The following is a 27,676-nucleotide window of genomic DNA, read 5'->3' as shown; positions in this document are numbered from 1 at the left end:
ATGTAACTAAATCCCTAGCGACTTCAGCATTTCTGCGCGTCTGCATTCCACTTCCTTTGCACCTCCAAACCTCTTGGCAGAATCAGATGATGGACTCCAGAAATATGAGTGGCCACGTGCGGGAATTCTGCTTGTGAAATAGTTTATCAGCACATTTCTGTAGAACCGGCACATGTTGTTCTTACTCTGTCAGGTTGATTTAGGTGCACCATTTCTTAGTCTTGAAGACATCTCCATCTCAAAACGCTGCTTTCCATAGGGCTCAGGTTCACTACGCAACTCAGCCAACATATCCGTGCCTGGCGGGAAATCATGCTCGAATATCGGTTCGCCCGCACCTCGCATGTTTGCTAGAACTGCCTGTCGGAAATGCCAACGCAACAGTGTATCAGAGACACAGTGAGGGTCTTGTGGGTTACGGCAAACAGGATCCAGGGTCCTACCATCCAGTCCAAATGGATCTGGACCGAAATAGGTGATTTTATAGCCGTCCTGTTCCATATTTGTTAGAATGGCCTGCTTTTAGTTTTGTTTCCAGGGTACTAGCTTACATCCGGGTTGATTGAGAACAAATAATTATCAAAGTCTGAGTGTAGATCACCTCGCAGCAACAATCCATTTTGGATGGAATTGATCGTTGAGACTCCAGTTGTGCCGTCCATGTCTGTAATCCACCGCCCGTAATTGAACTCGATCCAGACACTTTCACAGTCCAGTGGAAACACATGGGCTGCCTCAAAGCCAGACCACGTATTCCACGAGGCCCGAACGTTCACAATGCCGGATACCACACACTTTCCATCGCGCGCGCGGACACCGTCACGAAATGCATCGACTCGACCGGATATGCTGTGACTAATGAGTCGAGCGACCCATGGTTCGTTGTTCACGCGAATAGAGCCTGAAGGGGGACTTAACACCTATTAACTGTGATTGTTTGTGTGAGTGATGACTTACTTTGGCAGTAAATTTCGTACTCGCCCGGCTGAAGGGGTGCATTCATTGATCCAATCGCAAGCGCAGAATTTCGATGTTTCACACTCCACTGATCATCAACAACAAGAAGAACACCCTCGAGAATCGACAGAAGATTCGCTTCTGTCATGGAGCCATTTTGATGAGTCCCTCCCAGTAAGTTCCCAGTCGAAGCTTCATATAGCCAGACGTTCCTCCAGGATGCTCGATCGATGGGCATCTTGGAAGCGTTGTTGGTCGTTGCTTGTTCTGATTTAGGGATTAAGTTCCAGCCATCAGTATTTAAAGCACAAATTGCGTCTCACAAAGGTAATGCAAGCAGGGTGATGTGGGAAGTTTGAGGAGTGGATTGGCCGTCAGGCCACATCAAGCTTGATAGAGCGGATTGATTGCTGCAATTTGGTAGGAAGGCTACGGTGGTCGAACTAGTGGACATATGGGGGGGTCACGTGCATGAGGGGTGAGCTGTATCACCTGACAAATCTAAGGTCGCATGACTAAGCAATGCTGGTTTTGTTGGAGCATGGAAAACTAAGCTTTGTTGTGCTGCTACAAAAGAGGCTAGCAAGATCTCATCTCTTACAGTGAGATGGAGCTTGGCAGTAGAAAAGAGTTGAACTAAGAGTGATCACATGATATCACATGCACACTAAGTCCAAAAGAGAAATGTGTAAATACTCTCACTCACTCTCAGAGTAACTGATTTGCTAGCTAAGAGAAAACTTTAAAGCTTATCACTAGCAAGATTCTGAAATCTCTCACTATAGAGATTCATACAAGCTTCCAATAGAGAAAATAAGCTAATTACATGCAGATCAGATAAAAATCTTACAGATAAAACTCTGTAAGAGAAAAATTTATAAGAAAATTATATTATTCTCCAAGTGTCTCCCACCATTTAGTATCGTCCCCCGTATCTACTATTCCGTCTAGATACTTTACATTGCCACCTCCTTCATCTACGGTTCCGCCTTCGTCTTATATACAGAATGATAATTTCCCTCTGCCGCAGCTACATACCTCTTACTTAGGCTCTACAACGTATCAGCATAATTTGCCCTATCCTTCTCCGCATGCCCCAAGCTCCCATGATTCTGCAGCCTATAAGTAGATAAATGACCGCTATTTTATAAGTATTTCTTTATTTTGAGAAATCTGTCTTTATATTCTTTAAAGATCTCAAGCTCAGTTCTACAACATACTTATAATAAAGATCTTTAGATAACAGCTTTGTGAGAATATCTGTTATTATTTTATTAGTGCAGTGTTAGAAGGAAACCTGACATAGACTTTGTAGATCATTCTAAATTTAAGGTATGAAAGGGCTAAATAAATGTGATGCCCACAACTGATGAAAGAAAGTTGTGTGTAAATATATAAATCTGCTAACTAGAAGACTAAATGCTGAGGTTTCCATAATTTATAAAAATTGTGTAATTCTTATATATTCAGAAATATAAATCATGTGATGTTTTCTGAACATTCAATATTATCTGATGCAAGATTGACCTAGATCTATATTTATAACACTATTTTCCCTCTTAGAAATCTTGAACTCTAATATACAAAGTTACTAAGATAATTTTTTCATACATTATTATAGCTTCTCTGTTATTAGTGAAGTGTTGTAGATTTTTAAATATGCAGGCTTTTGCATCTCTATTACTTATCTATATAAATATTCTGCATGTGTATTATTACTGATTGTAGTAGACATTCTTTGTATTTTTTATTGTAGAATATTAATTATTTTATTATAAAAGTTTAGTGTTTTACTATATTATTGTTTCTTTGTTTATTTACTTGTCTGATTACTATATTATTTGTTGTCTTTTGTTGTGTTTGTTTATTAACAAGTTATAAAACTAGTGACTTTAGTGCATTATAAAATAAATATAAGTAAAAAGTTCTTTACTCTCTTTCTTCTTCTCTTTCTTCTACTGGAGCGGGGTACAATGGGATGCCTCGTCAAAGTAGGCGAGTTGGTTGATATGGTGAGAGCTCAAGAAAGGTGAAAAATCACCATATAGTAAGGGTATGGTCGAGTAGTAAGTGTAAAGATAGATATGTCCTAACAGACACCTAAGCTTGCAAGGAGTAATAGTACTAAAGAGCCCCATACTAACACAAGCAGCTCTAATGAGGAACAGTAGCAAGTTTCATAAACAAGAAATCTTCATATTTGCTAACTAATAACTGAACTGGTAGTAAGGAATGAGTGTGTAGAAAAGAGCAATGATGCATGAAGGTAATAAGCCAGATGCAGGAGCTACAGATGGTTTATATAGCTCAAGAATAGTAGCTTTGGGGTGGTTTGCACCTTGAACTGGAACAACCTTTGTCCTAATAAGGTACCAGAATCCCCACTACACTACTTTGTTTAAATGCAAGTATTATTATTTCTTTTAATTTAGCTTATTACAATATTATTATTAAAAGATTTTATTTCTTATAATATAAAAGATGCTTTTCTGTATTCTGTCTGTATATACTTAATATTTACAGATTACTTAGACAAATCTATATTATATATATAAGATATTAGTAAAGAGTTTTATATGTATTGCTTAGAATATCAGACTCAAATCTGTTTAGACTGGTATTTAGAACTGAAACAGGATTCTATTTTCTATTGAACCTGGTTCTGGTTCTGAATTTAGAAACAGCCAGAATTCTAAATATGAAATCTCAGTCCCATGTTCCATTTTACTTAAGAGCTTGAGATCTCATTCCCATCTCTATTCCAGAAATTATTTTCCAGTCCCATCCTTAAATAGAAAATTATGTCCCATATCCCATTTCAGCAGAGATGATAGACTTCTATTTTTCATTCCAGCTGAGTCTATAATGAGATCAGGATGGGACCAGAATTCCTAGTCTCATCATGTCAAATTTATAGAGAAGAGTCAAACTGATCAAATTTTGTATAGACTGTTATTAAATTTTATTACTTTTTTGATAAAGGTAGAACTCTTAGAAAAATTAATTTAATTGTCAAAAGAAACAAAATATTAAAACTAACTAATAATTAAAGTCAGCAAACAAACAGAAACTATCTAAATAGCAAGTTAATTATTATTATTATCATCTTTATTATTATTATTGTTCTTCTTCTTCTTCTTCTTCTTCTTCTTCTCCTCCTCCTGCTCCTCTAGAACCAGCTTTGTGAACCAGACAGAGGCTCTAATACTCATTATTTAATGGGTGAAGACTGTGATGGTGCCAGGGAAAGGCAGAGAGATGGTGATAGATGATAGTGGTGGTGGTGGAGCAGTGGTAGTGGTAGTTGGCAGGGCAGAGGCAGCATTGGCAAATCCCTACCAGGCCCGGGGCTAGCCCCGGGCGTCTGGGCGGCCAGGGTGTCTGTGCTTATGTCACTTCCCTGGGCTCATCCCAGGCAGGCACAGGACTCACCCTGGTAAGTATTTTTCTCTGCCATGGTTCCAGGCAACTTCTAATATAATGAGCACCTTTACTGCATCTGCTGTTAATTTAGTATATTCTGTGAATGCTATTATTTTCAACAACTCTGTTGTGTCTACTAGATCTGTTATTTTTCATTGATCTGTGCAAGCTGCTTTCTTTCACATTGGTGTCAATAACAGCAATAAAGATGTTATTAATATTTTTATTCACTTCACTAATGATATTGCTTATATGATTACTATTATAATTAATATAAACAATACTATTATCAAATGCATTAATGTTCTATTTCATGCTGCTGCTGCTAACACCAGAGGTGACAATAAATATGCTGCTCTTAACTTTACTGTAGAAAATAAATCTAGTAATGCAGCCAGGTAATTCACTACTACTAACATGAAAAACATAATTATACAGAATCTTATATACACCCTTCAATACTATTAATCTTGCTGTACAGTCTGACTATTTTATACTGTACAGCTCAATTAGCAAGCTTTACCCATCAATTATTATTTTCTGGCCTTCTTATACTCTGTATTCTCAAGAACATGAGAACTGCTCTTTTTATTATCTTTATTATCTTTATTATCTCTGTTATCTCTGTTGTTTCTGTCAGCTCTATTATCTCTGTTATTTCCATTGTCTCCATCAACATCAGATATCTTGTTTGTAAGATCATGAATATGCTCCAAGTCAATATTCTTAATGTTAACAAGCCTCTATATTTTTGATTCACATCTGTTAGTACAATTCAACAAACTGGAGTTAACTTTATGTCAGATCAACTAAAGTACTATCATCCAGGGTCCTAATATTACTATACTGCAATATGTACTTATTATTATTGCTAGTATCTTTCACAAAGCCTAGCTCTACCAAATCATCCAAACTATTCTCATACTTATTAATAATATTAGCAGCAGCAGGCTTTCTCTTCTTCTGAGCATTCTATTCTATATAAGCTCTTACTTTGTCAAGAATAATTTTGCAAATATATGATTATCATTCTTCTGTCTGTTGGTTTCAAACAGCTTATAGGCATTCAAAAACATCTATTAAAGCATAGTACTAGTTAGCTTTCAAATCAATTAACTCAGTATCTGTAAAGCAGCTTACCCTGCACAGCTTGGCCCTCAAATCTGATATATTCACAACTACCAGTCTCATACTTCTTGATAGTATGGCACAAACATGTCAACACTTAAATGATGCAACCAGCAGGCAGAGAATCAAAGAGATATATAGTGTATTCATTCACAGCAGAGCTGTACATACCTCTATTATAGAGAAACTGATCAACAGCAACATATATTATTGGGTTCAGAAAGTGTCTCTTGCCATCCTGCCATCTCAGACTTCTTAGTAGTAGATTTCATCAGATGAGTGCCTTAGAAAAGTATTGTGTATCTTTTTCTCTGGGTTGAAACATATAAAGCTATCTTTAAAAAGAAGATCTGCAGTAGTCTTTTTCTGCTCTTCAGTTATTAATTCAGAGAGTTTTTCTATTATAATATTACAAGTCTTTTTCATGAAGTGCCTCTGTACAAAACTTGCAATATTGCAAAGCTAATATATAATATTAGAAACTTGTTGTATCTTGCAAAGATAATAAGACTTACTCTTTTAGCTTCTGTCTTGTTTGATTTATTAGATGAAGTACTTGATATATCACTGATATTATATCTGCCATTATATTATATCTGCACTGCTCTTGTCCAGACATTCTCAATCATTTCACTAAGTTAATCTGTGTCAGCAAGATGTTCAGATCATGGTGTTAGTCAATCATCTGGTACTCTGTCAAGATTCAAACCAGAAAACAGCTGTGCTCTCCAGAGTTACTCTGCAATGGAAAGCACTACTTTATTAACTGCATTCAGTAATCTGACCAGACAACACCACTTGACACCATATTATATCACACACTTTAAAGCAGGCAGCTGGACACTGAAAGATATATTTACTGTATTTTCTGAAGTTGCAGTGCTTCTAACTTTAGTGTCAGAATTTTGCTAAAGTTCTTCAGTCATCTGCAATAGCTTCTATCATATTGAATATTATTAGTGCTAGCAGATACATTGTGATTGCAATTTACTTTCTCAAATAATATATTAATATCATTATTCTTTGTCAAGTTTATTGCTTCTTGTATCATACTATTCTGTGGCATTAATAATGCATCTCTGCCTATTAATTACATTTGAATTAGCAATTATCTCTGTAATGTATTATCAAAATCTGACTAACTCTGTCTGCTGTTCAGAGAACCCACTGACTGTTTAGTTAATGTATTGTATTTGACTGTCTATTACTTGCATTAACTGTTTATCTGATCTTAGAAAAGCTCTTGTAGTACTTACTGGTTTGATTCTCTTTCTTATTATTTAAGAAGTAGCAGATGCACTTCTGTACTGAGTAGTGTCTAACTAAATTTGTGATGGCAACTTCTACTTCTGTGACAAGGGCACCATTGTATGCAATTTCTTACATAAGAGTTAATGTTTAATTCTATTAATATAAAACAATTCAAGTTTAACACACCTTTCAATTCACTGTATAATATGTGTGAACAACAACAGGTCAAAGAGAATTAACTTGTGAAATATCTTGCATTAATTATTGATATAGAGGAGAATTCTCAGTACCAGAATGCTGAAATAAAAAAGAAGAATTGTTGGGGAAATTGAAGTCTCTGAAATGCTAGTTCAGCATTTAGTAACTAGACTAGCAATCTTTTTGATAACAATTATTAATTATAAGTCATTTCAGAGTCAGAACTCCTGTGTATCTGCTCCATAACACAAACTCAAAAAGTTAGCCAAATAGTTATTCTATCAGAAGTGGACATACACATCTAATCACTACTTTTATTAGAAAGCAATTCTTCAATTCTGTTCAAATCAGTTAGAAAAAGCTGAAAGCAGTGCCATTTTAAGTGATACATTTGTTTGAGAGCTGTTCAGAACAAATGCTCTCCACAGATTTTCAGTAACTTATTGTTCAGTAGTTCAAAGTATCAAATTCAAGTATCTTCTCAGTCAAGATCAAGCTTATTTTGAAGCAGTGTTCTTAATTATTGAAAGAAGACACATGAAATTAGAGCTAAGTCATCTGCCATACTTGTTCTTTTCTTTAGCATACTCTCACAATTGCTGACAAGATTCTCCACACTATATATTATAATACCTCTCTGTCCTAAATGTTGGATAACTATATTTGTTAATTCAAGCAGAGTATCATTCATTCCACCACTGCTATTATTCTGTCCAGTAAGAACAATACATTGAAGCTTTGCAGCAGCATCCAGAAACTATTATTTTTAAGTCTGTTTGTGTACTCTGACAATACCTCCAATATTGATACCAGAAGAAACAAAGTTGGACTGAGAATAATTACTGTCTGATAAAGTAATTGAGTTTGGGTGTGCAAGCTTTTCTCTAGATAGGTAATGCTTTTGATTGTTGTTGCATTTCTGAGCTATTACTATTAGATAACATTGTGTCTGGGAAGTCAGATAATTATGAAAGATAGAATTATATTGAGCAATTATTTACTAAATAACATCAAGTAGTTTCTTTCTATTCTTCTGTGTGCTAAGCTTCTCTCTAAATATTTGTTGTAGGCATATTTCTTATTTAACAGAGCAATATAGTAATCAATATATATTACAGTTAATTTTCAGTTCATGTTTAATCACCAACACTTTCCAATTTTTGACTTCCAGTAATCTGGTGCTAGTTACACAGCTTTGCCTGAAGAATGTATTTCTGAGAACCATTGTCAGTGTTACTCAAGAAAATCACTTAGTAAATAACAGATTCTCAAATTAAATCACATGTAATAAATAATCAAAAAAAAAAAACATGCAACTCATCAAGTTTCAGAATGCAAAACATGAACTGAGGCCTGTAAAGCCACTGTAAGAGATTGAGAGATATTATAGATCACATGACTAACTAACTAACAAGTTAGTTAACTAAGTTATAGAGTACAGAGTACTCTGTAACTAGTTAGCCAGTTAGGTAACTAGTTACTCTGTATTCTGTATAGCTGTGGAAAATGCTTTGATCTTCACCAATATAGTTACAGAGTACAGATAACAGGGCTTCAAAGTCATGTTAGAATATATATCTAGCTGTACAGCAAGAGTCTGACAAATATGCACATCTGTTGTATAGCTAGATATTATAGCCATCTAACTAACTATATAATCACCATAAAGATGTTCTACCTCATCTCTGACATAAATAATTTATTGTAATATTATTAAGTAGAGCAGTAAAAAGAATGTATTCAACAATTTACTGAAACTTTTCAGTTACTGATGAGTATTCTTGAATATTTTAATTACTCAGTCAATTCTTTCTCAGATTCTCTATCAGATTTTGCTTTTCTATTCACCATCTCTTGTCAAAGTTTAGAGGAAAACTTATTTGCTAGTGCTGTACTGGTGTTCATAAAATCCAGATTATATAGACTTGTATACTGGTCTCAGTTAATATAGTTGTTCACATAAAAAAGTCTTTTGTCTTCATGCAAAGACTTGTCTTCTGTTGCTGGAATAACATGTGCATTACAGATAATATTCTCTATAAAGTAGATTTCTTATTTATCAAGATTGTAGCTTTTTAACAGAGACTGTTAAGGTATCGCAGACAATTCTATCTTAACCATGCCATGAATCTTATATGGAATTCTAGTATAGATCTGTAACATGTTAATAAATGTGCCACTGTACATTGCAAGTCACACAGATAATATATTAGTCTTTTAGCTTCTTGTATATTTTGTCTATTTATGATCAAGAACTGTTATCACAACCACAAGCTGGCCAACCATCTTGCCATCCAATATGAATTTACTTGTCTGAAATAGTTCATATACTTGAACTGAAATGTAGTTCTGTCATCAGAAATTTGTTTTTCCCATTCATGCTGGTGAGTAATGTACAATTTTCTTGATTAATCTTTCTAAGTTTGAGTCATTCTTTCTATCTGGTTTCCAAGTTGTAATAGATTGATGAATTTGAAGGCAGTATGTCTTGATCCAATTTGATTAAGACTCTTGTTCATTGCTGAAAGCACAAGTTTCTCCAGATTTTGTAATATTCAATTGCTTTTGCATTTCTTGAACAAATACAGCAAGTGTCTCAAGAAATTTATTATTCAGGCTTCCCAATTAGCTGGCTAGATCTGCAGCAGTAAGTTAATTCTTGGGAAGATTTCTAAAACTCAGTCCAGACATCTGCTACCCCAAGTCATGTATAGATACTATCTCTGATGGACATGTATTCTTGGCTTCTAGCTCATTGGCTGTTCTTACTGCTTCTTGATTCAGGATTTTATTATTAAGTGCTGTGTTCTTGATTAACATCATGTTCATATAGTGGATGTTGTGTTTGATTATTTGGTTCTGATATGATTCTTGCTTGTTAATTCTACTGAATGGCTTTTTGACTAAATATTTGTGTGATGTCTTATAATTCTCAGTGTCAAATTCATCAAGACTTCCAAATTCATAAATAAATTGTGTGTAGTGAACAAGTACATAGAACTTCAGAAAGTTAAAATACTTACTCTCAGCAAAATCTTTATTATTTGTCTGGTAGTCACTAAAAGCTTATTTAAGTCTGTCAATTCAATACAGTGCATGTTCAATATATTTTAATATATTCTTATCATGCAACCAATATCATGTGAGGAAAAGCAGATCAAGTACAGCATGAGTAAATAGCACAGCAGCTGACTTTATCTTTGTCAGTATTAAAGCAATCACTATAATCAACTGTCACACAACTGCTCTCTGTTAAACTCTAGTTTATTGACTTATAGTGCTGAACTTCTTGAAGTACTTTAGTAAATGATATACAGAAATCTGTTAAAACCACTCATCAAGCCTTGCAATACCTCCAGTATCTGAAATAGTAACAGTGGAATTAAAGTCTTTCTTGTCTTGGCAGGTTGCTTTGAAGATATTCTTGATTAAAGTCTTTAACCAGTCAATCAAATAATTCACTAGCTATTTAAGCAATTGGTGGAGAATGTCAATCATTATAATACTGTAAATATTTACTAATAAATAGTGCCATATAAAATTCAGAACAGCATAAACCTACATTTCTTTAATTCTTGTTGGAATCTCATCAAGTCTTCTGGTTATCATTGCATCCTGCTGGTTCTGAAGCATTGCCAGTGTGTATTTATAGATTCTTATTGGCCAGAATTCTGTCAGATTCTCTTGTGCATTAGATAGAACAATGCAAATAGTGCAGTATCTATTACTTTTGACTTCAGTTATCAACACCTGTTCTTCATAGTCAGCTATTATTCTGGTGAGAATAGGAAAACAGTTTCAAACTCACTCATCAGCACATTTGACCATGAAGCCTGTTTTATACAAGTGTTTAAGTTCAAGCAACTGTCAGTCAATTTTGCCAACAAATTCAGCATATATCTAGCCATACAGCTAGATTATATATTGCAATAACAGAGACCTGTAGTGCTTTAAAGTAAGACTTACACTTCAGTATAATTCTTATAAACTTATAATACACTCAGAATTTGAGTTCCTGTGATATATTCTTTAGTAATGGAAGAAATCCAACAAGTATTGTATCATTCATATTATAAGACTGCCTTGCCATATTGCTTAAATTTCTAATTAAGAGATATACAGATCATGGGTTCAAGTCTTCATGTTGGTTGGTAAGCTGTGTTTTATCTGTCACAATCAACACTGGTACTATAGTTGCACTATCAGGAAAGTTGTTCTGTATATTTCATCACTAATTTCCAGTATGCATTTCTGTATACACTTGATCATTGCTCTGATTAAAGTGCTGCACTGGTTCATATATCAGATGTTTCCAGAATCATTTATGGCTAAGAAGATATCAAATAATATATTTAACTTTCTGATACTGAAGCTTGTGTATCTCAAAGTATAAATCTGGTTCTGACAAGAGAACCATTATATTCATCTGAACCCAATTTCTTGCAGTATGGCCATGTGAAATCCCAGCAACTTTCAAGAAGAGCTTGTCTGCATTGTGAAAACTCAGTTGCATAGTGATGCTGTATAGAGAAGAGCTCTTCAAGAAGTTATTAATATTTCTCTTGCTAAGTTTTGCTCTGAAAAAGAAACTTACTATTCTCTAATTAATCTCACTACAAAATGAATAAAATGGATTATGTTCTTTCAGATATTTAGAATCAGATTCAATTTGGATATCAACAGATACACCTGCCCTTCAACCAGTCATCTCATATGTAATGGTGTGGGTTGTAGATGTGACAGAAAGCTTGACTGATGAAACTAGAATATAAAAGTTTAAGCTTCTTTTGACAGCAGATTCTGTACATTCTCTCTTGTCATTAGTATCAACATTACTTGTAACCAAATCTTCTTGTGATGGAAGATTACTAGCCACTGCACTTTCAAGTAACAAGATTTCTGGCTCATTTATTTCAATGTTCTCTTTCCCCATGTTGGCCAACCAGTTACTATAGTTGTCATGAACAAAATCTCATTTACCAGTAGAGATTTCAGTAGTGTCAAGATTATCAGCATGTTCTTGAATCTCTGAGTCTGTCAGAGTAGTCAATTTAGTCTGAAAAGACTGGAATTCTTGAAGATAGTCAAGCAACACTTAACATTTTGTATGATGCCTCTCTAATCTACTCAATAGAAAGATTTACTTGCTACAAGTAGTACAACAGCAATAGAAAAACATCATTCAAAAATTTGATTGCTAGTAAATTGTTGCACAATAATAGAAACTTTATTTTGCACTTACTCTGACTTCACTTTGCACTCACTTTAATCTCACTTACAGAGCAGTGTATTTTTACTATAATATTATAATAATATTTACAAGCTAGTTTATTTTAGGCTTAGCTTGACAGCACCATACAAGATATAAATATCTCTTCTCTTCCACCTTTCACAACTCTCAATATTATATCTAGCCATACTGCTGCTGTAGTTATAATCTGCAGCTGCAGCTGCTGCTCCTGCTGCAGAAAAGAGAGCATTGCTAGCTTGATCACTTAACAGCAGTATTTAATAAGTTCTACCAATGTTGCATCTTTTATAAGAATCTAGCTAATGTTTATGAAGGTTCTGCCATATCAGAACCATTGTAAACAATCAGAGAAATCACACTATTTTATTATTTGTTGTCTTTACAGATATCAAGCATTTAATTAGTGATGCTGTAAAGAATTAAGTTGCTATAAGCTCTGTAAACACAGACTTTAATGTCAAGCATCTCATCAGTTATAAATTCAACAATACTAAGGTTCAAGCTGACATAAAACACTTTTTCTTCAAGATCATTAATAAGAACAGCAAGTCCATTATCTTGAATTCGAAGACAAGACCAAATAATTTACACCAGAGGAGATTACCTCCATCATTAACAATGCTGGCATGACCATGCCAGTTTACTTTAATAACAAAGCAGTTTCCATCAGAGGAGATCTTCTTCATATCTTGATCAAGATGAGAGAGACAGCTGACTCTCATCTTGGTGGCACTGTTAACAATACTGGTATAATCATGTGAGTCTACTTCAATACTAAAGCAGTTTCTGCTGGGGGAGATCTTCTTCATATCTTGATCAAGATGGGAGAGACAGCTGACTCTCATCTTGGTGGTATCATTAACAATGCTGGTGTGACCATGCCAGTCTACTTCAATAATAAAGCAGTTTCCACCAGAGGAGATCTCCTTCATGGTCTTGACAAAGATGGGGAAGACAGCTGAATCTCATCTTGGTGGCACTATTAACAATGCTGGCATAACTATGCCAGCCTACTTCAACAATTCCCAGCATCAAGCTATCAAGAATGCTAGTTTTATTACTGATTTTAACATTTTCTATATCCTGAACAAGCTCAATATCATCATGATTATGCATGACTTTAGATTAAAGTTAGTTGCTATAGAGTTTCTTGTACTTGCCATTCTGAAATACACATGCAGTATTGAGATGTTGTAATATGATATAGAGATTCTATATTATTTTCTTGTTATCATGCTTGCTTACTTGATCTACTAAGCTATTATCTAGCTGTAAGACATAGCATGTATTTTAGAAATGCTGCTGAAGGTTCACAGCTTCTACTTCAAATGTGAGAATATTAGATCTCATGCTACTTTTCTAGCTGTACAGCACAGAAACATGTTGTTTTGGATTTTCTAATTAGGCCAAGAACCTACACTTTATTTTTATTGCTATAATCTCCCTTTCAACTCTCTCTCTAACTACTAACCTATTCAGTCTTGCCAGCTATGCTACAAGCTTGCCAGCTCTCCAAATCAGTAAAGGTAAGCTTTACAGCCATGAATTCCAATCTTGAAAGAGCTTATAAGCTTGCTAACTAGAGATTAGCAATATACAGACTTCTCTGTAAGATTCACTTTGCAAAACAAGCTCTATAAGCACTTTCTTTCTCATAAGCAACAAGCTGATATTGAACTTCGACACTATTTGAAGACTTCTTTTGTGATATTGTGTGTTGTACATCTAGATATGCAATACATCTTCCAACTTGAAATTCTCATCATACAGCTAGTATGCTCCAATATCTACTATATTGAGTGACTGGTTATCATTCTAGTATAGAGTTTAATCTAGCTTGAGAAATAGATTCTCCAACTTCATTAAAGAAAATAAGCACACCAAAGGCCTGCAAGACAGCCAAGGCTAAAGATCTTCACCCAAGTACAATCTCTGGAGTTCATGTACTTGGTAGTAGCTGAATTTATGAAAACTAAGCAAAGCTTGCAGAATATTTAGGCTTCTCAACAACAGGCATGTTGTAAGAATAGATGCAATCAGATGAAATCAACTATATTTTGACTATATTCCACAAGAAATACAGTAATTTCTTTGATAGAACTGGCCCTGCATACAGATCTAATGTCTTAATCTGTATTAATATAATGAAGAAAATGAAGCTTCTAATAATACAAGCAGAAATTTCTTTACTTGATAATAATCTTAAGAATCTTGAGCCTACTGATAATGTTTCTACTGTGGTATTATTATAGGCTGTTCAGCAATTAATTGCAAAATCTGAGAGAAGATTCAAAGATAATAACCCTGAGAACATATATAGATTTCTTCTTCTATTGAAATATGTGGTACAGACAAGATCTGCCAGTCAGCAGCTTAAACAAGAAAAAGACTATAAGCAAGATAATAAAGTAATTATTCCAAAGTATGCAGATCTGAATGTGCAAGATGACTCTGCTATAAAGACAGAAGCTGAGACTGCTATTACTGCAGCCATTGACAAAGAGTTTCAAGACAATATTGAAATTGATTCTACTGATGAAGATGTTGATGCTGATTTTGAGAAGAACATCAATAATGCTGTTGAAACTGTGAACAAGATTATTCATGAGATTAGCTCTGATATTTCTTTATCTTCTATGGATAAAGATACAAGAAAAGTCTTACTTGAAGAGTTTACCAAAAATGCTGTCAATATTGAAATACTGTTTGTGGAAAAGCACAGATCTAACAATAGACTAATAGCTGATGCTGAACATCTGGAACACCTTAAAATAAGTGATGATGATGATGACAACAAAGATTCTGTTAAAAATACTGGTGAGACTCTCTTTAAGCTGAATTACACATTCAATACAACTGGAGCAAAAGCTTCAGATTATCTTACTGCTTGTTCTGACTTGAATGTGAACTCTGACAACCCAATAGTTGCAAATCTTACACTAAAATCTTGGCAAGTCACTGAAGTTGCTTGGAAATTAACACAAGAGCTGTCACCAGTGAGAGATGAAATTCTTGCTAATAAAGTAAGACTGGAAAAGACTGCACAATACTGCACTTTAATTCTCAAAGTGAAAGAACAAAAGTTGACTAGGCTATATTATTCTACTCTAATTATCTGTCTGAATGAAGTAATCACTAATTAAATTGATCAGATTGTTTGGTTCTTCTCTGATAGTATTTGACTGATTTTTTTTTACAGTATCCTTAGCAGTAGAGAGATCACTGATGACACTCTCAAGAAGTTCATTGTCAACTAAACCACATTGAATCCAAATTCAAAAAGCTCAACAAAAATGACCTAAAGACCACAACAACAGTTATCATTATATCATATTTAACATGGTAATAGTGCATGTATTTGAGCTCCAATGATCTAGCTGTATAACATGAGACTCTAGATGCTGCTGTACAGCTAGATGAATCTCCTGGTGTATTTGGAGACATGCTTCAGCAGCTTTACAGGAAACTTGATTGGCCAACTGAAAACTATTTTGAATGTGTAATACTTGATGAAGAACATAAAGTTAAAAATTCAAGAACCTCTGTTCACAAGGCCATTGCCTTGATCCCAAGAGATTATATCTGAATTGTGTCAGTAATTTCTATAATGAACAGAGTCTCTGGTTTGTCTGGTTTTATGCAGCTTATCAATAAGAAATCTTTACATACAGATTTTGATTTTTGAGCAATTGACAACCCACTCAAAGTTTATGAGAAAGCACCCATATCTGGTATAGATTGCTTGCATATTCTGCACTTATTGCTCTACAATCAGCTTTTTTAATGTAATTTAATATTGTCATACTCTGCAATGATTGCTTTATCTTAAATTCTCAACCACATCCAGCTTTGTCAGACATATGGTCACTAAATAAATCTTGGTAGTATGCATGGAGTCATTACTATTGGCAGGGACATTTCAAGCTATAGTGTACAGATAATCAAGTGTAAAATAATACAGATAAAACAGCTGGTGCAGTATTACAGTATTTACTTACATCTTGTTTCAATACTGAAGAAAGAGACTGTTAGTGATATTCAAGAATCTTCTGAGAATGAAAATAATATTAACAGCAGTTTTGATATAGCTGTTTATTACCAGCTCAGACATGCATTATTTTCATTTACTTTGAAAAATGTTTTTACTTCAATCATTGCAAAGTGCAAGAGTAATCTTTCTCAAGATATTAACTGAAAGTGTCACTCATTCCAGAGAATTGTGTAGCTTATAAGCAGAATGATTACTAATATCAATATTTTCTGTATTCTGGCCAACTGTGTATGAATTACAGAATTCTTATGCTCAACAACACTGAAATATTTGATGTTTCTCAAGATTTTTTAAAAAGTTGTGGACATCAAAAGATATCATCTTTTAGTCTTTGTTGCTTACCTGACTGTTGAGTTCCATGTCAAAATCTTCTTGAAACTTCTTGAGTATAATGTTCTTTCACTGCAAGCAGGCCAGTTGTCCTAGAAACAGCAAAATCTTCAATAATTCTGACAGCAATATTGAAGTTTTGGTCACTACTTACAGTACTTGCTCTCTTGACATCAATATTCATCACTGCTGCTCAGACATTGTCATGCTTGAACCAGTAATTAACACAAACATCACTTTACAGACTATGAGAAGAGTTCACTATCTTGGTTAAACAGAAAAGCAACAGATCTGAATTCTTTATAGTATAAATACATTTAATTATTTTGTTAAATATAATCAAGTGAACAAGATGATCCCCCAAATCATTAGCATGACACAGAATATGTTTGACAATCTCAAAGACAAACTAGCTATATGGCTAGATGAACCCCCTCAAGATGTTAAGATTCAGAAAGATAACAAGAGACAGGATGATACTACAGCAAACCTACTGAATAAGACTGAGAATATTGTGCACAAACAAGCAGATATCTTCTACTGTGAAATATTTAGACAGACTTGTTCACATTTAAAATACAAAAACATGACAGACTTAGAATTAGATAACAACATTATAAAAAAGATTCAGTAAATACTCAGATTAGTTCTATTAAAGAAGCTGGTCATAACCAGCAAGACTCTTCTTGTGACATAATTATCAGTAAAATCTAGTAATAAGATGTCTGCTGAGCCAGATCCAGAGCAGCCTCTACAACATGCAGATCTATCAGAAAATGAGACTCTTACAGAAATCACAAAAGATGATTCAAAAACACCAGACAGTCTACACAAATCTTTATAAGACTCTACCCCTCTGTTAGAGTTCTAGCACCTAGTACACCACTTATTATTGAGCTTGAACATATGGATCTTGATGATTCACTCTTGATAGATCTCAGCAGCTTGCTATCTTCAGATAAAACAGACAACAATAACAAGAAAAATGAGACACCAGAAGATGGAACAGAAAATAGCAACAAGGAAATTGAGAAATCAGATACTAATAGTTAGAAGTGTAAAACTCTGCTTTGCACACAGTCTCTGTATAGCACCAAGAGATCAAGAATTTCTGAGAATTCATGATATACTTTAGTTTTTTACTCACATCTAAATGTAGCTTCATGAGTTTTTACAAAAAATAAGAATGCTACTAGCCTTGAAATTATCTATTTTAATGTGTAAAGTTAGAACTTCCAGATAGCTAAGAGCACAAAGTACTGGCAGGAGTGGCACCTTGGCTTGATGAGTAAAAAAGGCAACTAAAGAATAATTTGGTGAAGCCTGGCAGGCCCAGAGCCATCACAGATAGAAGAACTTAACCAAAACTAATCCAGAGCAACAAGAAAATCAAAAATGTGGCCTGAAGTAAAACCAGAGCAATTATGTGGTGCCAAGGGCACTAAGACTGTCTACAGTGCGAAAAATTATACTAAAATTTGTGGGGTGTGGCGGGCCTGATGGGGATTTGCCAATGTATGTGACCTATGACCAGTTCTCCTAACACTGGGCCTCTTTAGTAGCAGTCCATATTTTGTGCATAATGATCTCCACTTCTTCAGTAGAGTTGCATGGAGACTGACTTATAAATAAGATATTAGTTTTAAGATCCAGAGCGCTTATATTATATCCATACATCAGAAAGAAAAAGCTCACTTCTGTTGATGCAGTATTATGATTATTGATTGCTAACTTAGCTAGTAGCAGTCATTGGACCCAGTTATTCTATGTAAAGTTAATGAACTTTCTAAGATAAGTCTTTAATATTTAGTTCATGTGTCCTGTAGATCTATCAGTCTCAGAGTGTGCAGTTATGAAGAGATATCTCTTGATCTTCAACAGCTGGCACAGACACATTCAAAAGCCATCTACAAATTGTAATTTCTGATCAGAAACAATAGCTGTAGATAGTTCATGACAGTAGTATATGCTTTATATAAAGACTTGAACTACTGTTTTAACTCTAATATTCTTGCATGGTTTAAAGATAACTTCTTTGCTGAGTTAGTCTCTAATAATTATAATATTTGTATATTCTTCTGATTCTAATAGATTAATAATGAAGTTTATTGAGAGTTCTGATCAGATTTAATTAGAAATAGACAGAGACTTCAGCATCTTTTTTCAGTAACTTCTTTATATTATTGTTGTCTGACAGAGGTCACAGTTCTGTAAAAAGTACAATATATTCTTAGCAAACCCAGGCCAGAAATATTCATATATAAGTATAGAGATCATTTACTCTTTGTTCAGATGGTCTGTTATTACAGAATTATGAGTTTCTTATATAATCTGTGTGTGTAACTCTTTAGAATCTGAAATCCAGTCCTGTTCCTAAAAGCAGAGCTTATTATTGTTATTAAGTGAGCAGTCTGACATAAATATCTTCACTAGAAGCTTAGAGAAAAACTATAAGCATTTATTGTTGAAAGCTTGTTCCATCTCTTGAAGTTGCATGTCTGTAGCACATGTGTGTTTCCAGTGTTTGACTAATAACAGCTTCATTGTATTGTTTACCCTGATAATGTGGCAGGCCATTACACTATTTATAACTATATAAGACTTTAGTAGCTGTGCTTCTTAGTTCTTCAGCTGTTCATTATTAGTGTTGACTGGCACATCTTAATTACATTATAAGGGCACATCTAGTCCTGTATTGAGCTTTCCAGAGCAGTAATTAATCTGAAAATTAAAGTTGTTCAGGATGTCTATCCATGATATCTGCCTCTTATTAAAATATTATTGAGTCATGAAGTTGTCTAGGTTCTTGTAATCAGTAAGAATTTTGAATTTCTTAATATTATAGAGCTTGAAGTCTTATTCTTGTAGACATTTCACTATAGCTAACAGTTTTTTATCATAAATCTCATAATTGCATTCAGAAGATATATTCTTTCTTGAGAAATAGATATATGATTATAGCATGCTCTTTCTGTTGTATTGCAGGAGCATGCTCTCTATTATATAGTCTGAGAAGTCTGTCTTAACTACTGTTTCACAGCTTGTATCAAACTGTAAGAGAATAGGTACAGTAGTAAATATATTCTTTAGAAGCTTGAAAACATTATTATATTTCTTGATTTATTTGAATTTGCTGTCTTTTCTAGTTAGTATTGTAAGCAGTGCCACTATTTTGAAGAAGTTCTTTATAAACTGCTGATAGAAGTTTGCAAATCTAATAAAGCTACACATACTTCTAACTGTTATGAAGGCTTTTTATTTCAGTATAGCTTGTATTATTTCAGGGTCTATTCATACATCTGTACCAGTCTCAATAATAAATCCCAAATACTTTGTTGAAGTGACTTAAAACTTATATTTGCTAATGTCAATATGTAAGCCTGCTTTTTATAATTATTGTAGCATCTTTTATATGTGCTTCTGGTGTTCTTTGCACAATCCAGTGAAGAAGATTAAGATATCATCTATATAGACAGAGCAGAACTTATTCAGATAGTCACAAAGCACCTAATTAATATATTTCTGAAAGATGCTTAAAGTATTTACAAGACTAAAAAAAGTAATCATTTATTCAAAGAGTCTGTATTATATTCAGAAAACTGGTTTTTATTATCTTCTGATATTCATATTTAATGAAATACTTAAATAATATCTAGCTTTGTGAACTATTTAGTGTATTCAACGTGTTCCAGAGTTTTATTAATTAGAGGCAACAGATATTAATCTTTCTTGATCAGCTTATTTAGTTTTCAATAGTCTATACAGAAATATAGATCATCACCAGACTTCTTGGTAAAGAGAACCAGAACAGCTATACTAGACTTGCTGACTTGAATGAACTTCTTGTCTAGTAAATTTTTTAGTGTCTTCTATAGAACTAGGACCTTCTTCTATGATATGCTATATAGTGGCTCCTATGGCAGCTGAGATTTCTTTCTATTCTTTGCTATTAATTTGATCTGATGGTTGATTCCAGATCTATCATAGAGAGATAGCTTGTTAGCATTCTTCATACTGAAAATATCTAGAAATTTGTGATAGTATCTTGGTAATTTTACTTGAGAGTCTGGATAATTCTTCTCACAGACAGTCTTGTCAATATTAGTCAAACTAGTAGCAAAAACATGACCTTGTTTGATCTTCTGTTTCTGATGCCAAGTTATTAAGCTGCTAGCTAAGATTTGCAATACTTTCATATCTCAAGCTGCCTGCTCTAGATGTTTAATAAACAGTGTGATGCCAAAGAGCTTAAATTAGAGAGTGTCTTTTTCTTTATTTAGCATAACTATTTCAGACTGCAGTCAGGGCCATTCTAGTATTATATCATATCTATTCAACTGGGGGACTTTATATGCAAAGACTTCTTATGTTTTGTGTCTTCCAATATTCAGATTTATTTTCACCATATATCTTATTGTCTTGTAGTTCTTTGTATTGAATTTCTTTAGTATTTATTTGAAGATAAATATACACTCAAGCTTATACTTCTGTATAACTTGAAAAGTGATGAGAGAGTAATCTTGGCATTTATTATTTATTATAGTTTTAGCAACACCTGTATTATTAATAATTACATGCATGATAAAAAGTTCTGTAGTAGATATCTTCTTAAACTTTCTTCACTTCTCTTATATAAGCTTCTTGCAGTGCTTCTGCCAGTACTTTTTGACAGAAGCTACTTTTTTTTCTTCTTCTTATTATTCTTTATTGTATATTCTTTTTTCAGTCTTGGTGTGCCATAAACAGTAGTTATGAATTGAGCTTAGTGTTGTGGGTGTCAAGACAAAGCATAAAAGCAGACTTATATCATGTAATCTGACTGATTACAATATAGACAGAGTTCTTTTTGCTATTATAGCTCTATTTTCTTGTTATCTACTAGTTTAGCTCACTGGAGCTGCCTTCTGGCACTGATAGAAAGATTCATGAAATTGCCAGCAGAAAGCAGAGCAGACTCTTTCAGAGTATAAAATCTAGTGTTAAAGCTGGAAGTGAAGAAACACACATATGCACAAGATTTGATCTGATTTAGCTCTTGTATCTGATGATTAATCTGATAAAGTTATGTGCAGTATTTCTTGTAGATCTCAGCTGTAGATATTTCAATGGCTCCTTCTATCAGTTTGATGCTCAGAGCTGATTATAGATATTTCTTTCTTAACTAGTCATTTATCAGCATATCTGATTCAAGAAGAAGATGATTACATTTAGACAAAAAAATTATGAAAGAGATCTGTTCTTGTTTAATTAAGTATAGACTTTGCAAAGCTTTTTATTAATGTGCAGGGTTGCTGAAGACTAGTCTTGTCTGCTTGAAGAATTCTTTAAGTGTGTACTTCATTATATTATAATGAGCTTTAACTTAAAGAAGTATCATCTTAGCTGCATCTTTCTTTAATTATAAGTTCATGTAGACTGCTTGATCTTGTTTATTTTTAATAATATGTCTGTCAATTTATAACTTGTCTTGTAGATTTACTTTAAAGCTTGAATACAGACTCAAGTTCTTTTTATTAAATCAGATGTAATTAGAGAGCTGGTAATGAGAGCACTTGACAGAAGTTTTGCTAGTGCTAGCTGGATTAAAGTCAGTATTATTCTGAATAACTTTCAGCTGCTGATGCAGATTCTTATTTATCTGGTTCTAGACATGTTGATAATCTAAGAACCATGCCAGTGCATTTCTCTCTAACTTTTCCATTGTTTTGTAGCTAGTTGTGGTGTCTGGAAGAGACTCTGGAGATTCAAACATGGGCATTCAGGTTGTGTTTGTAGTTTGTGATTCTCACAGCTACTGTTGATATCTTAAAATATAAGCATAAAACTGGCTCTTTAGTACTGTCTCTTGTAATTCTATTCTTTCTATTTCTCTGCTCATAAGCATCTATCTTGTATGGTGAAAAAGGAAGCAATATGTAATGTTATAAGCCTAGCTGAAGTTGCTAGCTAAGACTTTATATACATAAATGTATTGCTTAGAGAGAGAGAGAAAGATTGGTAGATGAGTGTATGTATGATATATTCACAATATTGGTGTGTGGTGCTAAGCTAAAACAGAAATAGCATGGAGGTCTCCTACACAGCATGCTATTGAGAGTTTGGCCTGAGAAGGGTAGGGGTCCAACTCTCTATATCAAGTTGATAGAGCTGATTTAGTGCTGGTGTGAAGCCTGGGGAGCAAAGATCAGATGAAAAGAGGCAGAGAGATAAGATGGAAGTAGATAAGATAAGATAAAAACTCTAGCTTAGCTTGGCACATCTCAACAAATGTGAGTAAGCAAGAGTCTTGGCAAGGAAAATCAAAATAAGAGAGTGTCTGCTAAGAGATTTTTCAGATAAAAAGAGTATAATAACACAACAAATAGTAGAGATATAATAAAGAGAATTTGGTAGTTTGTTTAAAGAGTGTTATTGAGCTTGTCTCTCAAAATTCAGATAAAAAGATCCTGTGGTTGCTGAGTAATAGTATGAGAAGTGTTACTGACAGGCATAAGGCTGGCACTATTTATTTCCACTTATATCTCAACAACCAGCAAGATAATTCACATGAAAATTGGAGAGCTTGTTAGAGAGAGACATATCTTTCAAATAAATGTAGTTTTGTTCAGTTTGAAGCTTCTAATCTACTAGCTAAGCAATTTCTTTCTAGATTCTGCTGTTTTGAGAACTTTCCCTTTAAACACTGATCTTTATACTCTTGAGAACCCTTATAACCACCATCTCTATACTTATTCTCTATCTCAAGCTGTATAATCTCTTTAATGTAATGTGGAATTCACTTAATCTACTGTTAAATCTTTTCTTGCAAAAGCTTATTCCAGACTTGCAGCCAAATCTTTCTTGCAGTCTTGATTTCATGTGAAGCTTTATAAGAAGTTGTATGTCTTTTCATCTATATTCAAGCAGGCTTAATTGCATTTAAATCTTGTGAATTCCCTGGCTAAAGCAGCTGCTTTCTTCCATGTAAACTATATAACTTTCTCTGCACAAAATAAATATGTGCTGGTGCTCCATCTTTTTGCACTAGAGTCTTCAGTCAATCTTTAAGACACTTCTTTGCAAAGAGAATAAGCTTGGGAATAAGAATCTTCTAGTTAGAATAAAGCAAGAAATTAGTCTTTATTTCAGTAGAAATTCAGAAAATATTCAGATTTTCTGATATCTATACCAATCTACTTCTTTATTATCTTTGCAAACCAGCTTTCTATTCTTCTCTGTAAATCAAAAGACTGGTCTTCTTCCAAAGATTTCATAAAGCTTTATTTATTATATAGCAGTATTAAGCTCTTATTTCTCTTTTGTCTCAGCTTCTCTTGCAATATTAAACTCATTCAATTTCTTTTAAGCTTGCTGCTTCTTTGCAGAAGTCTCTGCAGTTCAAATATAACAAGAAGTATTCTTTTTATAGATAAAACAGCTTCAAAATATGAAAGTTGAAGTCTTCTTCTATCTTTACCAGATATAGATTTAATCATAAGCCTCCAAAGTTGTTCTTCATATATAAAGAACTTTCTATTAATGTCTCAAGATAACTGAAGTCTTATCTGTCCAGATAATATTTTTCCAGTTATCTAGAGTTCAATTCTTGTAAGCAGTAGCAAATTTCAGCCTTTTCTCTCTTATAGACTTAGTTAGACCAGGTTTCCAAGTAGGTTTAGCATTAATAAAGTTATAATGCTGCAGAATTCACCAAATACTTGAGTGGGATATATCATATTCAAAGACAAGAATCTCAGTAGATTTCTCTCGGCCAGCTCTATTCTTACAAATCAAATTCAATATCTTAGATTTTTTACTGGAATTTATCTTTTTAGAGTGTCCTGATTGCTTTGCATCTTCAACAAATGAAATGTCAATTTGCTGGTTCTCTTGAGACTTATAGCTGTAGTCTTTAGCTTGTTTTTCAATTATCTAGAGAGTTCTAGCAGGAATTCTTAAAGCAGTAGAGACTTTGTTAACTGGTATTCTCCAAGAGACTAAAGCTAAAGCTTAGATGTAAATAGCAATTAGATGAAACTGATTATTTTTAGGTATTAGAAATTATTGGAAGATTCAAGCTAGTGATTGTTTTGAAATCAGAAGGTATATATAAATCCATAGTTATTTTGTTGGGGGGTATTGTACTTTTGATACAGCTATAATTACTAGTATGTGTAAAGACTTCTGAGATGCATCTCTGTAGTTCTGTTCTTTCTATTCTTCTGTTGATGAGCATCTATCTTGTAGAGTGAAAGAAAGCAATATGTAATGTTATAAGCCAAGCTGAAGTTACTAGCTAAGACTCTATATATATAAATATATTGCTTGAAGAAAAAGAGAAAGATAGTAGATAAGCATATATATAATATATTCACAACATTTGTGTGTGATGCTAAGTGTGAGAATTGTATGTGTGGATTAGCATGACAATGAATCTATAGAAGAAATTGTATATAGAAAAGAGTACACAAGAGTAAAGATCTGGTATTAGTAACTATATACAACTTGTAGACAAGATTGCCACTAGCTTCTAACAAGAGATTCACACAGTAACATTCTTTTATGTGTGCTTGTGAGCACATGACTTAGTGTCTCATAAGAATACATGTACTCCCAACAGCTTGCAAGCTGAGGCTCTGAACTCTTGCAGGTGTTGTTCATCTGTATTGCTTCAAATTCTACAAAGAAGAACTTACAGATGTTAACTTAAGCTCTTTAATATATTAATAGAACTAAGAACTTTCCAATTATCTATAAAATCTTAAAGAATAGAAGCACTATTCTTGTTAGTTATAGTAACTCTGATTTTGTAGTCAAATCACAAAGTCTTAATTACTTGAAAATTCAAGCAGCAATCTCTTAATATCTGCTTAACTTACAATGTTAAATATATCAGATTAGCAAATGCCACATACAAGCTTAATTAGATTCACTTAATTCTTTCTACAATAATTCTGAATTATGTTGAACTTCTACTTAAATCTCTCTCTTTTATTTTTTTATACAGCAATAACCAGAGTGTAATTCAATTTACTCAAGCTCTATTGAACTCCATATCATCTGGTTAATTTAAACATATTGATATTCACTTCTATATTATACAAGAGGCTGTCATGTATGATCAAATATAATTGAAATATGTCTGCATGTTACAAATATAGGTCTAGACCAACTGTTATGGGCCTAGCTGAAGTTGCTAGCTAAGGCTTTATATATACAAACATACTACTTAGAAAGAGAGAGAAAGAATGGTAGGCAAGCATATGTATGATATATTCACAATATTAGTACATGGCACTAAGCCTAAAGAGAAATAGCATGGAGATCTTCTACACAGTATACCATTGAGAGTTCAGCTTAAGAAGAGTAGAGGTCTAATCTTCTAAAATATCTCTCTCCTGCTCTTTAGGCATTATGCTGGTGTTAGTATTTACAAGTGCTAGAGATCTTGTCTTAATACTTACAGCATTTCTATCTGTCAAGAGCTACTGTGTTTTTTATAAGTGTGGTATCATTCCATGTTGGGTGGGTATATTCTTTCCATTTGATAAGATATTTAATATGTTGATGATTTTTCTACTTCTTGAGAATCTTTTCTATTTCATACTTCTTCTCTTTCTTGGTGGTAATTTCTGGTAACTGCCAATTTAACTGTTGCTGGCTAGAAAAAGAGTCTATAACAGCTAGATAAAGAAGCTGCACATAAAAGACATTGTAAATCTCTGATGATATATCTAGATAGTAGCTATATAAGCTAATCATTTCAATAACTATAAACTTGATATTCTTTGCATCTAGCTTCTTGCTTGCATGATCTGTCTTGATATTATGCAGATCTAGCCAGACTTTATTTCTTATCTTGAAGTTCTATAAAGATTCACAGTTGTAGTTGATGTACTTCTCTTGTTTCTGTTGAACAGCAGCTATTACAGACTGGGCTTATTTGCTAGTGGAGCGGGGTACAATGGGATGCCTTGTCAAAGTAGGTGAGTTGGTTGATATGGTAAGAGCACAAGAAAGGTGAAAAATCACCACATAGTAAGGGTATGGTCAAGTAGTAAGTGTAGAGATAGATATGTCCTAACAGATGCCTAAGCTTGCAAGGAGTAATAGTACTAAAGAGTCCTGTACTAACACAGGCAGCTCTAATGAGAAACAGTAGCAAGTTTCATAAACAAGAAATCTTCATATTTGCTAACTAATAACCAAACTGGTATTAAGGAACAAGTGTGTAGAAAAGAGCAATGGTGTGTGAAGGTAATAAGCAAGATGCAGGGGCTACAGATGGTTTATATAGCTCAAGAATAGTAGCTTTGGGGTGGTTTGTGCCTCAGACTGGAACAACCTTTGTCCTAATGAGGTACCGGAATCCCCACTACACTAGCAGTCCATATTTTGTGTATAATAATCTCTGCTTGTTCAATAGAATTGCATGGAGACTGACTTATAAATAAGATATTGATTTTAAGATTCAGAGAACTTATATTATACTTATGTATCAGAAAGAAGAGGCTCACTTCTGTTGATATAGTATTATAATTATTGATTGCTAATTTACCTAGTGGCAGTTATTAGACCTAGTCATTCTGTGTAAAGTTAATAAACTTTTTAAGATAAGTCTTTAATGTTTAGTTCATGCATTCTGTGGACTTATTGATTTCAGAGTATACAGTTGTAGAGAGATATCTCTGGATTTTCAACAGCTTGCACAGATGGATTCAAAAGCTATCTACAAATTGTAATCTCTGATTAGAAATAATAGCTGTAGATAGTCCATAGTGGTGGTATATGCTTTGTATAAAGACTTGAACTACTGTTTCAACTCTAATATTCTTGCATAGTTTAAAGATAAATTTTTTGGTGAGTTAATCTGTAATAACTATAATATTTGTATATTTTTCTGATTCTGATAGATTAATAATGAAGTTTATTAAGAGTCCTGATGAGATTTAATCAGAAATAGACAGAGGCTTTAGCATCTCTTTCTGATAATCTCTCTATATTATTGTTGCTCAGCAGAGATCACAGTTCTGTATGAAGTGCTGTATATTCTTAGCAAATCCAGGCCAGAAATATTCACACATGAGTATAGAGATTATTTGCTCCCT

General features: G+C 33.6%; 2 protein-coding genes across 2 annotated transcripts; one reads left to right on the top strand and one right to left on the bottom strand.

The window, feature by feature from the left end:
* Positions 1-185: 185 nt before the first annotated feature.
* D8B26_000582 (uncharacterized protein) lies at positions 186-1,323 on the bottom strand. The gene is made up of 3 exons (XM_066123275.1): positions 958-1,323; positions 552-901; positions 186-492 (listed from the first exon to the last, which is right to left on the bottom strand). Exons 1-3 carry the CDS (start codon positions 1,193-1,195, stop codon positions 190-192), a joined length of 891 nt encoding a protein of 296 aa, XP_065979349.1. The 5' UTR covers positions 1,196-1,323; the 3' UTR covers positions 186-189.
* Positions 1,324-14,223: 12,900 nt separating this feature from the next.
* D8B26_000581 (uncharacterized protein) lies at positions 14,224-15,351 on the top strand (the record flags this gene model as incomplete). The annotated part of the gene is made up of 3 exons (XM_066123274.1): positions 14,224-14,228; positions 14,284-14,290; positions 14,461-15,351. The coding sequence occupies 3 exons, from the start codon at positions 14,224-14,226 to the stop codon at positions 15,349-15,351; spliced, it is 903 nt and encodes a 300-aa protein (XP_065979348.1).
* Positions 15,352-27,676: the final 12,325 nt, after the last annotated feature.

The sequence above is a fragment of the Coccidioides posadasii genome, chromosome 1 (genome assembly GCF_018416015.2).
Source record: "Coccidioides posadasii str. Silveira chromosome 1, complete sequence".
NCBI lineage: Eukaryota > Fungi > Ascomycota > Eurotiomycetes > Onygenales > Onygenaceae > Coccidioides > Coccidioides posadasii.
Note: the sequence above shows the minus strand (reverse complement) of the source record. Positions and strands in the feature narration are given on the sequence as shown.